General features: G+C 40.8%; 1 protein-coding gene across 5 annotated transcripts in view; it reads right to left on the reverse strand.

Moving 5' to 3' along the window:
- RNF130 (ring finger protein 130) overlaps positions 1-16,477 on the reverse strand; it is a 54,080-nt gene that overhangs the window by 8,563 nt on the left and 29,040 nt on the right. For 2 of the 5 annotated variants that reach the window (XM_039701230.1, XM_039701228.1), the window contains 3 exons: positions 15,934-16,016; positions 9,349-9,445; positions 8,155-8,359 (listed from right to left, as the gene is read on the reverse strand). In XM_039701230.1, the coding sequence (XP_039557164.1) occupies positions 8,155-8,359; positions 9,349-9,445; positions 15,934-16,016 (385 nt within the window). Of the gene's footprint in view, positions 1-3,034; positions 3,230-6,018; positions 6,113-6,142; positions 6,273-8,154; positions 8,360-9,348; positions 9,446-15,933; positions 16,017-16,477 lie in introns of those variants that run through there. The other 3 variants (XM_039701227.1, XM_039701231.1, XM_039701229.1) reach the window with 3 other exon arrangements.

The raw sequence follows: 16,477 nt of genomic DNA on the forward strand, positions 1-16,477 counted from the left end.
TAAACTGGGCAATAATTAAAATACAATAAATAAATGTTGAGTGTTTAAGGAAACATAATGCTGGAACTGTGACTTCCAGATTATCATGGTCAGTCTCCAACAGCTGGACTTGATGACCTTAGAGATCATTTCCAACCTTAATGATTCTATGATTCAAGCAAATAAACCCCAAACCCTGAACCTGCTTTGAAATTATACCAGATAGAACTGATAGAAAGACATGGTGGGATGATTGCCACAACTGGAGTGCTGCAACAGATGGCTAAAAATTCTTCCAAAGGGAAAAGCAAGGAAGGAGACTCCTTGGGGTAGCCCTGTGGTGCTCACAGAGCCACTTCCCATGATTTACCAGCAGTCCCAGCTACCTGGGGAGGTCCCAGCTGACTGGAGGTCAGCAGATGTGACACCCAGCTACAAGAAGGGCTGGAAGGGGGATCTGGGAAACTGCAGGCCTGTCAGCCTGACCTTGGTGCCAGGGAAGGTCACAGAACAGATCATTTTAGTGCCATCAAATGGCACATCCAGGACAAGCAGGGGGTCAGACCCAGCCAGTGTGGGTTTAGGAAAAACAGGTCCTCTTGACCAACCTTGTCTTCTGTGACAAGGTGACCCACTCAGTGGGTGAAGGAAAGGCTGTGGATGTGTCTGCCTGTACTTGGGTAGAGTCTGACACCGTGTGCCACAGCACTCTCTTGGAAACTGGGGACATGGCTTGGACAGATGCACAATACATGGGTTAGGAACAGGCTGGATGGCTCAGCCCAGAGAGCAATGGGGAATGGAGTTACATCCACAGGGCTCAGAACAGGGGCCAGCCCAGCTTAATGTCTTTATCAATGATCTGGATGAGGGGATTGAACACACCCTCAGTCAGTTTGCAGCCAACACCAAGTTGGGTTGATCTTCTGGAGGGCAGGAAGGCTCCACAGACAGAGCTGCATGGGCTGGATCAAGGTACTTAAAAGATAGAGATGTGGCACTTGGGGACATGGTTTAATGGTGGACTTGGCAGTGCTAGGTTAATGACTGGACTTGATGATCTTAGAGGGCTTTTCCAACCTAAGTGGTTCTAAGATTCTAGGAAAAACTTTGGGGATTTCCTTCTGTCTATCCAGAGTAAAAAAAAAAAAAAAAAAAAGTTTCTGGGATGATGTAGAGTCCATCTTTGAACATATTTATTTAATTAACAGATAAACATGCACTGATTGCCTGACCTCTAAGCAACCTATCAAAAGCTGTATCATTATTAACACTGTTGAGACAATTGTTAGAGGCACAAAAGAAAAACTGGAAAAGATGATGCTGAGTTATTTAAATCTTCCATGGAGGGAAATGCACTAAAAAGTCCTGTCAACCCTTTTGGTCCAAATATCACTCAACTTCTCCTTCTGCTGCTGTTCTGAAGAAGAAAGATGAACTGGAACTATTATGGTGCCTTTTGCATCTGGGTCACTGCACTGCTCACGTGGTCCCTGCCCAACAGCATTAAATAGCACTTACGGAATTTTGCTTCAGGAGACAAGCACAAACTTATCAGTTTTACTACTGCTGTTGAGAGATGAGTGAAGAAAACATGTATCATAGCTTGTTCCCTAAACCATGCTCTAACCACATTCCTCCACTTTTGGCAACAACACTCAGTTGACGCATGCTGTACGTTACAAGCACACAGCCCTCAAACACAGAATGTCTGAGGTTTTTTTTCTTCTCATGACTAAGTCCAATGGGGTTTTCCAGTCTTTCAAAATGCACTTACTGCTCCATTGATTTGTTTCCATATTTCTTTCAGAATTTCACAAGGACGCACTGAAGAAGAATTCTATTAAATGCACTGAAGCTATCACATTCTTCACTGCTTATTATAAAAGCTGCCTTCTCAGCTGAAGCCTGATGGACAAATAAGAATTAAGAAACTATTTTAATGTAGCATCTGGCTATGTTCCTAAATTCTAAAAGTGCCTATACATAAAAATAAAATTAAATTAAATCCTCTAGTTCCCAGTACATAAAAAAATTAAATCTTACAGCAAAATTGCTTCTCTCTGTTCATTTAATTAAATTAGAAAGCATTCACTTTCTACATCTTGATCCGAGAACAACAAAAACAACTGAACGCAGAACAGTTTTAAACTTCTGTCAATTACTTTTTCCTTCCCTACTTGTTACCCTCATTTACCCATCTCGTTAAGTCAAGCATTAGCATTTGGCTGCGACTCAGGCCCGTGTGTTTTAACTGACTGTTGTGAAATTACTCACACAGGGCTTGCATAACTTGCATGAAACAGCCAGAGCGAGGACAGTGAGGGGAGATGTTTTCCCTCTGTCTCCTCATCAGTACAGGAGCTGTGGCAAGAAAGGACATGCTTGCACAGAGTTTCTGCATTAAAGAGCGTTATCAATCTTCCATGATCTGAATTTGAACCAAAACTAACCCCTGCCACTGGTATGAAAGGAGGCTTCACACACGGCAGTGGGGGAAATGCTGCATTTTCACTTGTTATTTGGAAGGAAGAAGTGGTTTAGAGCAGCTTCACTTTTATCAAAAGGTGGGCGGGGTAAAAGTAAAAGACAGAAAAAGTTTATGATTTGTGTTTTGAGACCACAGCATTGCAAATCTCCAGCAATGCCTGGCCTCAAGGCAAAAATCATACTGCAGTGCTCCCAGGGAGACCAGGAGTGTTACAGGAGGAGAAACTGAGAAAATGTTCTTATTTCAAATTAATTCTCAGCTGGAGTCAAGATAAGTCCATTATAGCAGAATTGACAGCTTGAGCCAGCTTTTTCCCTAACAAGTTGATGTCAAATGATTGCTAACAACACTTTTTAGTCACTTCAGTCACTTGACTGGCATCATAACAAGGGCACTGCATGAGATTTCCACTACTTAGCTTGTGTCCCAAATAAATGGAGAATAATAGAGATCTGCAGAGATGAAATCATTCAAATGAAATAAAGCACCTTGTAAAATTTACAAAATGCTCTCAGATTTGAGTACTAACACAGAAAGCCCAAGAAAAATGAAATTCTCACAGAGTAAGATTTCATAATTAATTTTTTTTTATTTCTTCACTTTTTCTTTAATACAAAGCTTTGGCATCAGCAAATTTTATGAAAAAATAGAATGTACTAAATAATTGCTTGTGCTGCATGATCGATAAATGATGCATAAAAATAGGTGTCTCTCTCCAAGGCAATCGGCCGGAAAGCGCTTCTTCAATAGCATTCTGCTCTGCAGGGCAGAAAAAAAAGGAACAAAATATTTATGTTAAAGTTAATACTGCCAATGCTAAAAAAAAAATATCCTGTAAAAGTAAGTTAGTGAAAAATGACTAATTAAACAAGGCCAGAGCATTAAGAGATGTCTCTATTTGTCACATCGTTCCTACAGTTCAGGCAGAGGTCTGAGCACTTCTAAGGTTTTGAGGACACTCCATCTGCTACTGAAAACTTTCTCTAAGTGGTGCTAACCAACATTTGGGCTTTTTGGGCTTAAACCCACACTTAGACAGCAATTTCTGACTGTTCCCTAGGAAGCAAGGCAAATTGTGCTGCTTCTGCTCCTTTCAAACACTCCCTAAAACTTTTTATACTGGTGCTGTAAGGGTATTTTGAGACCAAGAGAAAGCAGCTGGTTCCTTATTTTATCACTTAGACAATGTTTACTTTCATCACAACTATTTAAAAATGCATGTGTGTGTATTTATATATACACACAGCTAAATATGTATATACCCACAACTCCAGAACTAATGCTCTAAATAACTATGTCTAAGCTGTGGGAAGGACACAGTAAAGAAAAGGTACAGGATATGTTTTTAGGTGAGCTTTAAAGCAGAATTTACGGTCTTTTACTTGTATCAGCATATTACATGGCCTCATTCTTGCTACTGTTGTTTTTCAATAAGACAACTCCCTCAGATTCCTCTTGAAACACTACCATAAGAAAGGCAGGGCATGCCAGCATTGCTTTTTACATGGAGAGCAGCATAAAAAGCAGTTATGCTGTTTAATAGAAAAAGCAATGAGAAGGAGCTGCCATATATCTGGCACGATATTCAGCACAGGAAAATCTTTGTCTGGCACTGGGAAGGTGTCAGTAAAACAATAAATCTTAGCATTAGTGTCTTTTAAAAGAGTCTAAAATGAGTAATCGAACCCAGCAGCACTTGTGGAGGCTGCTCAGATCCCAAAGGATTCAGATGAAGAGCTGCTGAGGTTAAAGGCCACAGCCAAGAACCTCAGTTACACAAAGAAGTGATTTTTGAAGCTCTGGTTGCAAGGGTTGTGAGTTTTCTCAAGTCTGTCTCAAGTACACACTTGATGTGCTTGCATTTCAATTCCTATCACTGAGAACAGGAGCTCTCCTTGTATCAGCACACCCTTTGTTTGTACTGAGGAAACATCATTGAAAACACTTTGCTGGAGGCCCAAAGTCCCTGCCAATGTGCAGCAGCTTGTCCTTGCAGTAAAAACTGTCCCAGATCCCACTGAGCAACAAAAAGAAGAGCTGCAAGGAAAGGCAGAAATGCAGCTGCTATCAGTGCCCACATCTGGATGAGATTTCACGGGCTCCAGCTCCTCCTCCTTGCCAAGGACGTGCAAGTGCCCAGCAATGCAGACGTTCCTGTTCTGCAGCTCATCTTGCCCCTTGCTTTTCCAAGCTACTTTTCCAGGCAGATTAAAGATTAACTATGTTCAGCTGCAGCTCTGTCACCAAGCTGCTGATTGACGGCTGCAACGTCAAGATTTTGACAAATGGAAAAAAAAAATCAGTAGACTTGATAGGGCTTTTTGAAGTTCTAAAGTTTTCTTCATGAAGCCCTTTTGGAATCAGCATATGAAAAGAGGAGGAAAATTTGCAAAGTAGTGTTAATCAAAAATCCCTGCTGATCAATACTATGGACCCTCCTGAAGAGCATTAGCTTGAGATTGCCTAAAATTTTACCCTGGAGACTCTTCAATGCCTAAAATTTTACACTGGAGACTCTTAGACATGTTTCCATCTTATTGGGGACATCTTATACTTTCCAAGTAGAAAAAAATAAAAAATTCCAAACCCCTTATCTTATCTCAAAGAAAAAAAACCCAAAGAAAATGTTTATAAAGCTGCATTTCCCAGCTGCATTTCTTTGGATCTCACCCCACTTCTGGTAGAGAGATCAGCACTTTAATGGAAACTCAGCTGTGTCAAGATGTTCAGAGACAAATGTTGACACTTTGCCTTACCAAATAAAAAATTAAATTAAAATTAAACATATATCCTGAGCCCAGATATTCTGAACACCTACATGAAAATAATTAGATGTACCTAGTTAATAGATGTGCAAAACTGCAAGATTTATACTTGGCCACACACAGAATTATTAAAAAAAAAATAGACTGGAAGTCGTCTGCTAGGGTAATTTCTTGTCCAGCCTGCCTGAAGGGAAGCTGGGGGTTTCCACATCGGTTAAGAAAGCATGGAAGCAAGCATCCCCTCATTTAAGAGAGCATTCATTGCTTTCATCTTTTCCTCACCTAAGAGGAAAAAGGTAGATTTCAAATTAAACACCTTTTTTTGGCCCTTTAGCTGAAAATGTGCAAACTAGGAATACAGGTTTATTTTTTTAATATGAAATTTGGCTATAAAATTGAGGTGAAAACTGTAAAAGGTAACTGCTGGTAGTAAGTTTTGGCTCTGGCAGGTGAATTTTGAACATAGGAATTCAATGGCAAAAATCTACTGTTTACCTAAAACATTGATCAAAAACTGACCATAAATATTCTGTTTTCCCCTTTTCATGTCTCAACTTAACAAAGAGATTTCCTCAGACAACCCAGCTTAATAGAAATTAAGGGGGACTTCATATGTTACCCTGAAACCTGCTGTTAATAGAGACACTCGTGTTTGAGAAAAGCAGGAAATTAATTTGATTCCTTGAAAACTACATATTCCCCCTCCTGCTGGTATTTATTCCCAATGTTGTCCATGCCACACACCCACCAGAAACACACAGAAACATCTGAGTATTTACTTACTCATTAGCATTCAAGCTAGCTGTGGCTTTGATGATCATGTAGCAGAGTGTAAGGGCACTGAGGAGGCCAAAACTGGCAATAATAAACCATTCTTCTGTTGACAAAGGAAAGGGAGGAAATCACTCGTGGGAGAAAGCGATGCCAATATTTCCCTCAAACACCACTGGCGGAAGGCAAGAGGCTTCTAAGCCATGACTGGCCCCGGGAGGTGAAGCAGAAGGAGGTTAAGCCACAGAGTTACTGACGGGAGAAGGCTAGCAAAGAAGAAGTGGAGAGAGGTGCAGAAACAAAGCATGGCACAAACAGTATTTCCTGGCTGAGCCCAAGGGTTAGTGACAAAGAAGTTACTTAACAATGTGAAGTGAAATGCAGGATCGAGGGAAATGTAATGAAAACTCTGTCCACCCCCAAGTGAGAAAGACGACTGCCAGGTTGGGTTAGGTTTGGTGAGATGCAGCTCTTTCACACAAGCACACCCAAAGTAGTGTCACACTTCAGCTGTGTCTTTGCCCCCTCCCTCCTGAATTTATGTTATAGTGTTATTTAAAACTCAGCAAAAATCAGGATAGATTGTTCAAGAGTAAAACATAACTACAGTTTTCTACTTAATAGACAGATGTACCCATGGAAAAATAATTTCAATACTAGGGTAGACACATAAACATGTTAAACAAAAAGTAATATAAAGAAGTCTATTAAAGAATGTTCACTATTCAAAATTCTCCCCAGGATCAACCTGGCACACAGTAACAGTTCAGAATACAAACACTGTTGTTGAACAGCTTTTGGTTTAATTCTCATGCATCAAGGAGTGCATGTGTCATCTATGAAATACAAACATTTCAAGAGCCCTTTCTAAAGCTTTACTTTATAAACACTGTCAGAATGAACTGTTGGTGGTTATTTCTTGTTTTACCCTGGCATCCCATCTGTGCACAAGCAGCACTACAGCTGGGAACACACAGTATAAAACACCTTCTGAACAGGCAATTAGTAAAAAGTGAAAACTACATTTTTCCCACCCATGACAAGGAATCAGCACAGCAATGGATCTGTTCTTCTTCAACACAACTGAGTGCAATGTGAACCAGAGGTTGAACCCTGGATGGCAAAGTGACTTCCTGGCTTTGTGGAGAATCAAGATTTTGTATGTGGATTTTCCCATCTCAGATCAGGACATTTCTAGGTATGGACTATGTTTTTTATGATGCGAGTTTTTTATTTTTTATTAGACATTTACTTTGCAACAGCATCTAAAGAAATACTCTTATGAACTGCATTGGTTTCACTGCCTTGTATACATGTATCAGTGGCAACCAGTGTCACTAAGTTCAAAATCTAGATCACAGATGCACATAAACAAAATACAAGCAGAAAATTAGACTATTGTACTGCACGGATTCTATTTTTCAATTCAGCCAGAAAAACAACCATTCATGCATCAAGTTGAGACTGTACAGCATATGGAAAACTGATGCAATTCAACACAATCTGTATGGAATTTATTATAGTGCTATTGTACATTAAAAACCTAGGTAAATTCCAGTAAGTGGAAATTTTCCATGCTACTCTTTTGGATAAGAGCTTTCAAGCAGTGCAGGAACAGTTTTCTGATGTTATAAAACACTTGGACAATACTCAAATGTTGGCACATCAAATGCTTCTTTAAGTCACAAATTTTGTAAGAAAAAACACCTGCTAAGTGACGTCAGAATTCCAGTAGCAATGTTCTCAGGGGAAAAAACGTCTGCAGAAATAGCTATCAGCTAAAATATTTATATTTGTATAAATGATTGCATGTAAAGTATTCTGAAGAGATAAATAACAGTTTTGGCAATCCAGCTTCTTGTGCTGGTCACCGAATTCAGGAAGGTTATTTTGGTGCCATTTCAGTTCATCCAGGGTTCTCTGTATGCGGATCTAAATGGATATACCATTAATAATGGAAGGGCTGGCACTGTCATACCTAGAGCTATTGGTTCCAATAAGGAGCATATGCCTCTTGCAGAGACACTGAGGTCACCTTTGTCCCTGCAGGGACATCCATCACCAGGGCCCTGCAGCACAGAGGGATGGACACACACACACACATCCCACAGACGCCGTAGATGGTACCGGGAGCCGAAGGACACTTACTTGTCACTGCGATGTTGATCTCTCCTGACCTTGGTGTCAGCTCCCCGTCCTGAGGCAGCTGTGACATGCCCGAGGTGCGCAGGGGCTCCAGGCTCAGGGAGCTGTCGGTGCCGAAGTCGCCGAGCGCCGAGCGCCTGCTGGCCGGCTGCCCCCGCGTCAGCCTCTCCATGTCAAAGGCGACGTTATCCGTGCACGGCACGTTGGGCTGTGAAAGACACAGCTCCACGTTACCCTGGGGAATGCTCTGCATGCAGCACTCCCACACAAGGAGTGGAACCATACACACACACTTTGTTCAGCTGCTGTGGCTGTGCTGAGGTCACACAGGTGAGAAACACATGAATGAACCTCCTCTGCCTCTTGAGGAGGAGAAGGAAGAAGCAGAAAAAAGGATTGAGATACAAGGAAGGGACTCAAATACACCTGAATCATAGCCTCTGTCTGGATGGTTTACCACAATCATGACACACTCTGAATTCTGTATCCTCTTCTAAAAACCCAGGGATGTTATTAACTGCAAAAACAGGTCATCCAAAAAATATCTGCTACTATTCCTTAGGAAATGTGCACATTTGCGACTGACACGGCTAAAAATGGAGGCCTGATTATTCTCACTGTCTTGAATCAAAGCCACTTTAGACAGTCTCTCCATATGTTCTTCTCTTACTTTGAAAAGAGCATCACTCCCACTTTGTAATTTTTTCCTCATACAGGAAAGATTAAAAAATCTGCTCTGAGGTTTCACTGCTATCCCTTTGTGAACTGGTCAATGAAAGCAGTCCTTGGGGATCCCGTAAGACATGAGCTGCTTGAGGAAAACTCACTGGCCTTGGCTAGAGCAGGGCTTTTAATGTGCAAATTTAAGACTGCCTACAGGAAACCAAAAGAACAAGAGATTCAGAGAGTAAATTTAACAAGAAGAATTGAAAGGACTTGAGAAAAAGGAAGATTACAGAGAATCTAACATACTTCTGGTAGATACTTGCCATAAATGCAAATATAACAATATATTCTCAACTACCAACCATGGAAAGAAGGAAAACCAACACATCAGCACCAAAGAAATTTGTAAAAACCCCCAAATATTTTCAGAGTAAGGGTACTGGAACACTCTTCCCCCTCTCTCCCCTACAATTATTCTTTCTATTTTGGGTCTCAGACATGGGAGGAAGAGTTCACAACCAAGCAACTTACCACAATTCCCAGTGCCTTCAGAATGTTCAGTTTACACATTGGACATGTACAGTGCTCACTGAGCCAGGGATCCACACAGACTTTGTGGAACACGTGCCTAGAAGAACAGAGAAGGCACACACATAATTTGCAAACAATTCTATTTAATACAATGAAAACTACTCAAACTTTTGGATAGTTGTTTTTTTTCCCCCTTATTTTATTTCTTAGAATTGCCAGTATTCTATGCTAATTGCAGTAAATTAAAAAAATAAATTAAAAATATTGCTTGTTGTTGTCTGTCTTTACTAATAGTTCGGTTAGGAGGAAACACTTAATTTTCGTTTCCCCTTCACCCCTCTTCCCCTTTTATTGTGGGTATGAGTAGTGGATGTAAGGTAGAAGAACCAAGGTAATGCCATTTCAACCATAACCTTGTCTACAGTCCTGTCTCAGTTTTGATGCAGAATCTTGAGCATAAACTTGGTAGGAAGAGCACAGACCCATCAGCTGTCAATTTTGTTCACAAGTCAGTGGAAGCAACCCAAACACACTCCTGTTTGACTTTGAAAAGGCTTTTATAATTATCACACTGAAGCAGAAAGAAGGCTTTCCCTGCCATCCGTATTTCTTGTATCAAGAAGAAAAACATGTCCACCACCATACGGTTGTCATGAAAATAAAAGGAAAGGCAAACTGGGCTTTCAGAGATGGAAAGGCAAATTGGGCTCCTACTTGCAAAGCAGGGAACTCTGCAATAGGCAACAGTCTGAACTGCCTCCTACACTGCATTCAAAATCTTAGTCACATACATGGATATAAATGTAAATGCTGGGATTGATATGAACCAGTATAACAAGGAAGGAATATGCAGAGAGCAAAACAAGGTGTATAAATTAAAGGAAGTAAAGGAAATGCCTTCTTAGCTTTTCAAAAGGCAAAGAACTTTCCAGAGCATATTCATGGCAGGAATGGGTAGCACAGGACTGTCTACCCAATATAGCTTTAGTAAATACTCATAATAACCCAGTCTGAGTAACTCCTATATTAATTCCTATGATAAGAGCCTTGAGCCTTCATTTCCAGTGGTGCTGCCTGCAGAGCAAGAAGCCAGTAAGAGCAGGCACACCCAAACACGACAGACTGGTGATCATGACAATGATCAGCAATTACAAGGGCTGCTTAGTCAGCGAAGAGCTGTGCTCTGGAGCCAGCAGGGAAAGGGGCAGGGGCAGAACAAGCAGGTCTTGGCATCCATTTGAGGCATCAGCAGAGTCTGAGAGGTGGCCATGCGTGCCCCAAGGCAGCACAAAGCTGAGATACTCCCTCTGTCCCCTCCTTGCTCGTGTTACACTTGTGCTCTGTGCCTGAGAAAGCTCATCATGGAATCTGGGAGTTCTTTGCTCCCTATCCCTTGGGACTTTAAAACCAGACACCAAATAAGGCATGTTACCAGCCAATTCTCTCTTAAATCTCTGGAAAATAACATGAAAGGCCTTCTGAAACTGTTAAACATGGCAAAAGACAGCATATAATTATATAACAGTCTATGTCTACTCAGACTGATGGAGGGCCTAAAGAATATCAACATAATGAAGCTCTAAGCAGCTACAGCTATATGTCCTACCTGTACTAACTAAAGATGCAGAATTAGGGTGTAAAATAGTTAACAGAAGATGGACAGGCAGCAAAATTATTTTGCTTATCTCTATCCCAGATAATGCAGGTATAGAAACTTAAAGGACCTCAGTTAGCCACTTGGCTGGTCTGTGTCCTCTGGCAAGCTGGCTATCACAAAAAACAGGGTATGTACAGGGCCTTCTATTTAAATCATCACCCAAAATAGACTCACTTCTATTATTATTAAGTCTTAATGCATTCCCTTTATTACTCACAAAACTACAGGACACAATGTTTAGAAACTCTGGGTGATACATAATGATTTGAAATACTCTGAAACATACAGATATACTATTTTTCTAAATTAGGTAAGTTATTACTTATATTTGCTTAGGTTTGAGGTCTCTGGAGTCTGTTTTTTGAAGTAGAACAAACCTGAAAATCTAGTATTTTCGGCAAGAGCAGACATCAAGACTCCACAGAAGTATGAAAACATCTTTATTACATCATTATTGGCTAATCAGTGCTGTAGAAGTACTCAGATCAAGTGAAGCAGGCGACTGATATAGATGCCAACATGTATCCACTAAATATTATGAGTTATTTTAAAAAGTCATTAGCACTTTGGTATATTTATATACACAGCACAATTGTTTTTATGACCTCCTAATTATTTGCTTTTAGTTCCTAAATCTTCAAGGATGTTTATTAATGTGTTTCAAAGAAGTGCAGTTCTCCAAAGGTTATTGATTTAGAAAGCATGGCTCTGCCTACTACTTACACAGTTTCTCTACCTCTTAAAAAGTTTGCTGATAGCATCATTGTGGCTCAGCCTCTGTCTGGATTTCTCTGTTTGCAGGAGTTAAAAAGCAGTAATACAGCAATGACGACAACAAACAAGAATTATTTCAAAACCTCACCCTGACAAAGTAAGCCCTCGCAATTTCTGCTCTCATAAACCTCCTCCATCATCCCTGCTTCTGTAATTGGTATTCCAAGGCCATAAACGTGACGAGTTCCCAGCGAGCTGCTCTTGGTCACGGCAGCTGCTGCCGTTCCCCAGGAGCACAGGCAGGGTCAGGTGTGACACAGCCTGGGGCTGGGCAAGCAGGGCTGGCAGCACTGAGGAGTCTCCCATGCAGGCACAGCTCCAGGCAGGTGACCTGCAGGTATTTTTCCACTCTGTCAGCACACCCAATCCAGTTGCCCTCCAGCTGGTGATAAACACCACAACACTGACTCTTGTACAACACAGCTTCCTTGCAGCATTTCACAGGGGAGAAAGTGACTTAGGAATTTCTTCTGGTGGTGTAAGGCCTCCAAATCCACACATCACAAAAGGAGAAGGGTTGAATGATTTATGACAGCTGTTTCCCTAGAGCTCACCACCCGCCAGTGCTCTCAGTGCAGCATCCCACCAAAGGGACCTTTGCTGCTGCAATTGAGGTTCTCTGGCTACTGCTGGAGGCAGCTGCTCTTCTGGCCCTGGGGTCCAAGGACTGCAGAAAGCAGAAAGGATGCCATCAAGACTCTCTGTTAATTTGGTCTTAAAAAGGCAGCTATTTGCAGCAGCACAGAATCAAACATGAAAATCTGAAAATCCAGTTTAGTCACTTTTGTCACTTTCCTCCTTGCCCAGGACAGGAATTAAAACATTGGCTCAAAAGTCATTTATTTTATAGTATTTGCTACTCTTTTAATTATTTTCCTATCTTCTTAATTCATTCCTTCCTTCCCTGGCCATCTTTCTGCCCTTTCCAATGTCATTTTCTGTTCTTCTCTAACCTGTCACTTTGCTCTCCTCTTCCCTTATCTCTCACTAATCCTTCACACTACCCACTCCTGATCACTTTTCACCTAGTGCCTGTTCAGCCCCTAGATGCAACAGTGTGATGGCAGAATAAAGTTATCTCAATGAGGTTTGTCTTTTGCTAGGATCCCTCTGACATTTGCTTCCTATACTCACTTTTCACTTACATAATGACATTCAGAAAAGACACATTCCTCAGCTTGGAAGCCTAAAACAGATGGCTGCTTGTCCCTCTGTGCACTAAAGCTATAGGTATGTCCATAGGCTGCTGGTACTGAACATTTCTCTGAAGCACAAAACAAAATACTGCAAACAACGCAGTTCAATTTCTACCATTTTAGTTTATTTTTAAATTGGCCACAATTTCCTGCATGCCACAAAACTTTACATGACAAATGTGGTGTTTCACTACAGAATTTTAGGTGCAACTTGCTCAGCTGCTGGTAGATTTTGCCTGCTGTGTGTCTGCCCAGACCAGATTCCTCTGCCGAAGCACAGTGTGACAGACTATACTTAACTGCAGAGAACAACTGTGCTACTAAAGGGAAAGGCTACTTTTAAATTGATGAAAGCAGCAAAGATGTCACATGTCAGTGATTCCTACTGTCTAATGATTACAACAGGCACAGTGAGAACTTCTAGTCTTTTATTTGCTTCCTCTCGGTCAAGTAATTTTCTCCATGGTTTCCTTGCAATTTATTTTCTCATCTGCCTTAGAAAGTCTCTTGTAGGCTTTGTTTTATTGTCTGTGTGCTGTTTTTTTCTTTCTTTTTTTTAACTAACATTGCATGCTGCACTAAAATGGAAGGTTGAAATATGAGGAAGCAGAAAGGACTTAAACCTCCATAACAAGCAGAAGAAGCATCTCGGGTACTGAAGACTGAAAAATCTCACATGGAATCTGAAATTTACTGGGCCCATCTTTGAAGGTACTAGTTGGCTTTTCATCTACAAATATAAAAATGTCTTGTGGAAAGCATCCATCTCACTGTGTCTAGCCTAGATGGTTTTGCACTTAACTTAAAAGCTGGGCTGCAGCAAATGAAAAGTGAGATGTAAAAACGAAGTAGAAAGCGAACATAAAAGTTGTCATACAGCCTTTGGCAGCAATGTAATCTGAGCCTTTGCTGACCTTACATTCTTGTGAAAAACAGAACAGAAAATGATCTGCACAAGAGCCTTGATCTCTCCTTTACATGGGAAACTGCACTGGGGCAGGCTGTGCTGAGGTGGCAGCCAGGTGCACCTGCATGCAGCTCCCTGAACAGCTCCAAGTACCCCTGAGAGCCCAGAGCCTCCTGTCTGCAGGACTGCAGCTCAACAAAGTGTCTGGAGAAAAAGGACTTTTCTTTTTTTTTTTAACTAAAAAAATAAATCAATGATCACCTTGTTCAAATGGTCTGTATTGTATCTGTGGATATCAGCAACATATCCACTGCTTGCCAAGGGGCAGCTGTTTAACTAAGGAAGTTGGCTTTTAATCCCAACTCTGCCTTGTGCTCATTGGAACAGCTGGTTTCCTACCAGGGAAGAGTAATTCTCTCTTCACTGGCAAGGACCTCCTCCTGCCCTTTGTTCAGTACCAAGACAAAGGCACAGAAGAGTGGGACTTGTGACCTTTCATTCCATGTCCTTGAGCCTCACAGTAGAACTACACAAGAGAAGCTTTCTTAAAAGGCAGTTTACAAAACAACCATCTCAGAGGTCCAAAACTGGTGGGCAGTTTCCAGAAGTTCCTCCTCTAATTTCTGAATAACCTTCTGCATAACACATCAAAATAATAGGGCTTAATTCACCTATACAAGCTTCACTTGAGATTGCAATAAATGTAACTGAAATATTTACTTTACACTTGGGAGTACATTTTTCAGGGCAAGAGGACATCAACTTTGAGTAAAAATGACTGAATTGTAAAAAAGAAATGCACATACATCCACATGACAAAAGGCTCCCAAATCTTTCCAATCTAATCTCTTCCATTCCTAAATATTTTAATGAAAGTTTCTAAACAAACAGTTATAGGGCATTTTAGCTAAACAACACTGAGAATCTAAAACGGGTCATTGTTTCCTGCTGTCCAAGAGGTAAGGAACACAGAGAACAGTAAACTGAATTAGATTTTTGGCTACAGAAGTATAATGCACACTTATTAGATAGAAAATAATACTGTTTTCCTTTTATGATTATAGAAATACCCTGCACATTAGAAGATATTCAAGCTATTCAGAACAGCCTGCAGGAGGATTTAGCAGACCAATAATGAGCTCTTATGTGCTGCTGCTGCCTGACTGGAGACTGATTCCAACACATGACTTTGCTGCTTCTGGAGTATCATGCAGAACCATTTATGTACCAAGCACAAAGCAAGGTACTGGATCTTGCTGCATATATACAACCTAATTTACACGTGGGTTTTGTGCCTGGAGATGAGGAGAAAGCTTTGCATTTCAGAACACAAGGGAAAGATGTCCTTGGTAATGCTTAATGCTACCAGAATGTATGATTCATCAAAATCAACCACCAGGTGGAAAAGTATTTAAAAGCATCTCTCAAAGAGAAAATGTCCCAAAACAACTCAAGAATGGAACTGGAATGGAAGCAAACTAAAAACCTGTAGATGTCAACACAATGCTATAAAAGGGGAGGAAGTTGTTACACTTTAAGCAGTAATGCAGAATCACCAGCAAGTACAAATCTTCAGACACAAGCCAAGATCACACTGCATTAAAAGGACCAAAGACAGATGACAGCACAGTGGCTGACTAATGTCAGGAGGTATGAAGCTTGCACAGACTGCATTTCCGTTCCCTACAGTTTCAAAACCAGCAGCCAGTTGTTGCACATCTACAGTGCAGAATGATGCAGCTGTACCTGGCTCATTATGCTGAAGTTTTTTGAGTCTGCCCATTACTTGGTCCTTAAACCTGCACCCTTCCACCTCACTGCAATCTCAACAGCTCCATTGCCAATATCTTTAATATAATTCTGTTTAATCTCCATTGTCTCCTAAGTGCCAGCACCCACATTCACACCTTCTGGCACCACAGTCTAAAATAAAGTGTCTGTAATTAGGACTGGAAACATCCAACAAATGCATTTGTGAATTACAATGCAGGTATTACATGAAATGATGCAAAAGAGAACAGTTTCCAAACAAAGCAACTTTATTATCTTACTTGCACGGCAAAATGCGAACAACATCATTCTGCTTGTAACTCTCAATGCAGACAGCACAATGATCAAAGTCTGGGTCTGTTTCCTAAAATGAACAGAATGAGAATTCAAGTCAAGAGTTGAGGCTACGACAAATGTCAAAGTAGTTGTGACTCGTACATGAACTGCACTGTGCCAAGTGGCTGTTACCAAACCACAAACCCAATGACTGGATTATTATATTCCAACATGACTTAAGCAACAAAAGCATCTCATACATGCAAAACTGCCCTTTCTTGGAGCTGGTAAATCATCATTTGATACATAAGCTAAGGCCTAAGATGATTCTAATGTTCAGTGGAATCATTGTAAAATATAGTGGAGAGTTTCCTAGATTTCCTTTTTTTCCATCCAATTTAGAGCTAACATTTCTATTTTATCCAGGGTTTTTTTGTTTGTTTGTTTTGGCAGAATAAAAAATTCTGGGGCTCATTTTTACAGTCACAATGAGCACATTTTACTTAGTGCAGAGTACTCCCATATTTATGTCTGCTGCTAACTTGCAGA

Source organism: Passer montanus, unplaced genomic scaffold (genome assembly GCF_014805655.1).
Source record: "Passer montanus isolate IOZ18808 unplaced genomic scaffold, ASM1480565v1 scaffold15, whole genome shotgun sequence".
Taxonomy (NCBI): domain Eukaryota; kingdom Metazoa; phylum Chordata; class Aves; order Passeriformes; family Passeridae; genus Passer; species Passer montanus.